The sequence below is a fragment of the Rhea americana genome, unplaced genomic scaffold, assembly GCF_003343005.1.
Source record: "Rhea americana isolate MKP2758 unplaced genomic scaffold, rheAme1 scaffold_189, whole genome shotgun sequence".
Lineage (NCBI taxonomy): Eukaryota > Metazoa > Chordata > Aves > Rheiformes > Rheidae > Rhea > Rhea americana.
Window position 1 is genome coordinate 630,740 of NW_028186027.1, and position 5,365 is coordinate 636,104.

The window sequence follows — 5,365 nt, forward strand, 5'->3', positions numbered from 1 at the left end:
CGCTGTCTTGCATTTAAGTACATGTTTAGTTGTAAGAACATGCAAAAGTTCCACTGGGAATGGATATAACATGCTTGAAATGATGCCTTGAGCAGAGATCCCACAGACCCTGATCTACAACCCTCCAGAACTTTACCGGTAAGGTAAACCAGGTGGACCCCAGGAAGCCACATACTGTAGCAGGAATAAAGGTCACATCCAACTTGTTTTGATTATGTCATAGGTTTAACCTTATCTCTTTATAGGGAATTCAGCATCTGATCTTTTTTCTTTTTTTTTTTTTTTTTTTTTTTAAGAGTTGACTTCACTGAACAGCTCTCTAAGATCTGGCATATTGATTTCTTGTTGTGAAGTGAGCTGTTCAAGCTCCTTTTAAGAAAGTCTGTTCCATTGAGCACAGCATCCACATCACATTCTCTACACTTCTGTAGAAAAAAAGTATTCAGAATGTTTCACATGCAAAACACTAATATACTTGTCTAATTCAGCAGCAGGTGGCATGTCAGTGTCACAGAAATCCTGACTTCACAGGGGAATTTTAGAGGACAAGTCACACCTGCTCAGTTGTACCAGAGGGCGGACTAACAGACAAGGTTTGGCAACTTCTGGTGTTTTACAGCTGCAATTTACCAGTGGCTCTTAAGATGCCAGAAACTACTAGTTTTGTCTCAAAGATTTCATGTTCTCATGCAACTGCATGGTTGTGCTTCTCCAAGATCTCTTGGCAGAGATGAAGCCCCAACAATGATCTCAGAAACATGTAAGGGCTTCTGTCCAAGTATGGGAGGTCAGCCCTTCTGAACACCTTAACTACACCTTACCCATCCCCCTTTGCTGTACCTCACCAAATGCTTCGTTAAACATGACTAGGCAGTCACCCCATTCTCTGGGTATGTGAAAACAGACACAAGCACTGAGAGCTCAGCCCAAAGGAAATATAATCCAGGTATCCTAATGTGCAACTACATAACTGGCCCAAAGTACTGTTTATCTGCTCCTGGAATTTGAAATATAGCCCTCCACATCAATATTCAGTCATAAAGCAACAGCTCTAAAGCAGTAGCTTCCTTTCAGCCTCAAACAGCAGGGTACAGATCCCTGGGGAAGTAGGGGAGACTGAACAGCTTAAGCAGATGGTAAAATACAGCTTTAACCAACAGGTACCTGAACACCATCTGCTTCTCAGGTGGTTTAGTACTTCTAAAGGCACCCCCTGTAAGCCCTTCTCCAGTTAATCTAAGAGACCCATCTGGGAATACTGGTTACACATTTTCTCTGTTTACAGAACAAAAATAAAACCTATTTTTTTTCCAAAACAGATTTCCAGCTTGCAAGAAGGCAGCATGCAATAATGCTAGATCTAAACCACRTAAGGTGAGCATGTTCACCCAGTAATTTCAAATGAGACCAAACGTTTAGGAGATCAAACTTAAAACTTGTTCACTCTACAGAAACCAGAGAAAGTATTGCATCAATACAAGTATCAGGTAGACAGCAGAATTTGTCCTGCGCTGGATGGCAAAGCACTCTGACCTTCAGAACTACCTTAATAAAGTCTCCCAAAGCAAAAACTAACTGGTTTTATTTTGTCACAAACAGAAACATACTGGTAGAGACAGAAACTCTAATAAATGAACAAACCTTTACCAACTCCACCTCCTAGTCAAAAAAGGACCACAAGTTATTCCTTCTGAAGCGAGGGAACAATTTCTGCTTATGTCTCAGAAAGCCTACCTCAAAACCACTCAAACATTCTGTAAATACAAAAAGGAACAAGAAGCAAGAGAAAGAAGGTCATCTACCCTACACGTCAGGCTAGRTTACAATGACTTACAATGTAAGAGTACTGAACAAGAACTTTGGGTTATTAGCTAGACCAGTTTACATAACTTKAGTGAAATTATCATCTCTGTTAGTGCTTCAGTCTCCTTTTGGCTTGTCTTCTCTACAGACTAGCTGTCACRTGCTATGCCCTCTGCATCTCTGACAGGTACAGGTTTCTTGCATCTATGTTCCTCGAGAAGACATAGCATTCTAATTCCCCTCAGCCAGTCTGAGGATACACTTGACCTTTTAGTACACACAGCACTCATTTCACTAGGAAGAGTAAGGAAATTTACTACATGGAAAGAGACCTAGTGAAAACTGAAGGCCACTTTACTGACAAAACTCCACATTCAGAATTTTTACGCATGACCTTCTTTTGGAAGTGCATATATTAGCAGTTCTGCATCCATCCACCTGCAAGTGCAAATTAACTATGAAGCAATTGCCAAGTTCTGCACCCACAGTAACAAGCAAGTAAAGAAAGCCAAGTCCAGTCTAAAGCTTACCATCCAAACTGGGATTGAATAGTCCCACCTAAATTAAACCTAGTATTTTAGCTATGAAAGGCTGTATTTTAGCAATGAAAGGCTACTTAGTCCACTATCTCAAAGCGATTTGATTTTTATTTCAACTTTTTTCACTGATGCACAAATAGAGCTGTTACCAATCTTTGCTGGGATGTGTACGACAGACAAGCACAGCAGCATTCCCCACATGAAGCACCTGATTGAGATAATCTTTTAATGTAGAGAAGCTGCATCAGTATACACATAGCCTCTGCCAGGCCAGACAACGATCTCTGAAGAGATCACTGCTATGAAAACGTGCACTGCTATCCACAAGCAACTGCGAAATGGCAGTGACTGTCCATCACTGCTGATTTAGATTGTACTTGATAGGTGAAAGGCTTTATTTCTACCAATTTCCTAAGCCATTCATCTGATCTTCAGTAACTGAGAATCCTGAAGCAGGAGCCAATACAGCTTACAAAAGTTGATGTTTGAAGTGCAAAACACAAAAAGAGTGATTGGTAGTCTGCCAGTCATTCCCACACATGCCATCAGTTAAAAAAAAAAAAAAAGAAAAATGCATAGCCCTGGTGCAAAGTAGGTCACTAAAATATGATCCATTGATATAGGACAGGCATTTCATCCAGTTAGGAACTATAGTGCTGTAGGTGAACTAATATTAGGGCTTTATTAAGTCATTCAGCAACCAAGTGTTATTGTCCTACACAGCCTGCTTAAAGTACAGTAAAGCATTTTAAAGGATTTTAAAATCAAATTATTTTGACATACGACAGTACACACCTACACATACTGGTTGCATTAACAGGTGGATTCTGAACTGTAAATAATCCTGTAATTCAGTTTTCACACACAGGCAAATAAAGACAGTCAAAATATCACTCAGACTCATATAGCATCCATCAAGCAAGCTTTTGAGAGAGATTTAAAGTAAGGATAATTTAAAAGTCACCTACAATCATAAACAAGACAAGGACAGAGACAGGCATAATCCTTTGATTGACTATTCCTGACAGATTCTGGGATCAAAACATTGAGCTCTRTAGTCTCCCCAGGCCAGTTCAAAAGTAGTTATCCGATTCATCTTAAGTTTTGGGGGTGTGTCTTTTTAAAGCCTTTTTTTAATGTAAAAATCAGGAGCACAGACAGAGAGATATTTTGACTTATTTGCACATGTAACTGGAGTACGCTCCAGCCACTAACAGTTACAGCACCCAGGCAAGATTATATAAACTTTAAGAAGGATTGGAAGCAAAAACAAAAAGATGGATCTGGTAGAGTCTATCAGAGGCAAAGGTATTTTAATGTAACAGGAAGAGTTGGCAGAGTCAAACAGTCAAATTCAAAACCTTCCTTAGCAGGTCTGGCAGAAGCAGAAGGGAAGGGCTTTGCAGTTTGTAATGAAGAACTATGACACATATATGACAGTCTCATCACCTACCCATTCTCCTGTTCTCCCAGGGCACCTACCTTACTGTATGTCACTACCGACAAGTTGTTCGAGTGACTGCTGGGGGAGAGATTTACAGAGTTTTGTGACAGTCCATTCTGATCTTGTTCAATTTGGTCAGGAGCAGGCCCCCATGTGTTTTTGCTGATTGTGCCTAGCTCGGAACCCCCAGGGTCTTTTAGGTTGTTTTCATCTGGTTGCCTGTTCTTCTGTGGAGAGGCGAATGGGTTAAAGTTTCCTTCTACCTTGCGATGCGGTTGTGTGTTGAACTCTGTTTCAAAGGACGACAGCTGCTGTGTTACTCCTAGAAGTCCTCCAACCTCCACGCTCAGGATCACCCAGATGACATCTATGAAAAGGAAAAGACATTCAGGTCATCACTAGATAGATCTTATGGAGAAGGAAAGAGAAGGAGAAAACAGAATAGAGATTTCATCCTTTACAATGGCAGGAAGAAAAGTTGTTCATAGCACATTTTATAAAGCATTAGATATACTGGCTAAACACTAATCAAGTCCARTCCCTCCAGAAACCAAGCAAGTTTTACTCCTACTGAACTTACAGAACACTAACTAGAAACACATCAAAACAACAAATCGGCATGACAACGTGAAACGCCCTGAAAAAAAGAAAACTGTAAGTGACCTTAAGGTGACCAAGGCCACAGAGCAAGAGTGAAATAAGAGCCCAAGAGATACCATTCCCAATCTTCTGCTCCGACGGTAAAAGCTGGGGGTAGGCTTTAGTTTTATTGGTTTTTAATAGCCAAACCTTCTAAAGGGGTCACTTATAAAGTAGTTAGGTCTGTGGCAATTCACTCATCTCTATTCCAGTTCAAAACACCCACATTAGGTGGGCAAGTTACCTTTGGGATATTACATGAATTTTCAACCTACTGCATAGAATAACTATATGAACAGTTCAAAATATTTACAGCTTTTACCTAATGTGTATCTATCCCCTGTACATAGATAAGATTATTATTCTACTTACCACTCCACTTAAGCCACACTGTTTGCAYGAGGTGCATTTACATAAATAAATTGGTTGTTATATATCCAAATTCAGTTTTATTGCTTCCCCCCCCCCCCCCCCCATTAAACGTGCTTGAGTTTTGTTTTGTTGCACGGAGAGGGAGAATTCAAAAGAACAGCAGCAATACCTTATCTCATCTCAGTAGATCTAATAAYGGCACCTCATGTCACATGTAATTCAGTTTCCAGTTTTTCTGCAGTTAACATTAACCTACAAGGGGCTGCTTTGTGCAGCCACTGCCTGCCTGGGGGAAGGAGACGGTAGGTCTTTTTGCTGTTCACTTTTACCACCGTCACTACTGGAGCAGTTTTAATTTGCAGAAGTCCACCTTCCATTTGCTCATCAGGTTTAATAAGCCTGGTTTCGTTAATTTGCATTTTACGAGGCAATTAAAGACAGGGGAATTTTTCCTTACAAAAATAGCAAGGCTTAAGCACTGCCAAATTCCTGCCAGAGTTGTAAGCCCCTTCGGAAAAGCCCGGAGGGCTCCCAAAAGGCACCAGGAGCCGGGCGGACCGCAGCGCGG

The 5,365-nt window shown here is 40.8% G+C and overlaps 1 protein-coding gene across 1 annotated transcript in view; it reads right to left on the reverse strand.

The window, feature by feature from the left end:
• Positions 1-370: 370 nt before the first annotated feature.
• The window catches only part of ILRUN (inflammation and lipid regulator with UBA-like and NBR1-like domains), a 24,860-nt gene continuing 19,865 nt past the window's right edge, over positions 371-5,365 (reverse strand). Inside the window, exon 4 of the mRNA XM_085302225.1 lies at positions 371-4,153. Within this exon, the coding sequence (XP_085158351.1) occupies positions 3,792-4,153 (362 nt within the window). The 3' untranslated portion in view covers positions 371-3,791. The remainder of the gene's footprint in view (positions 4,154-5,365) is intronic.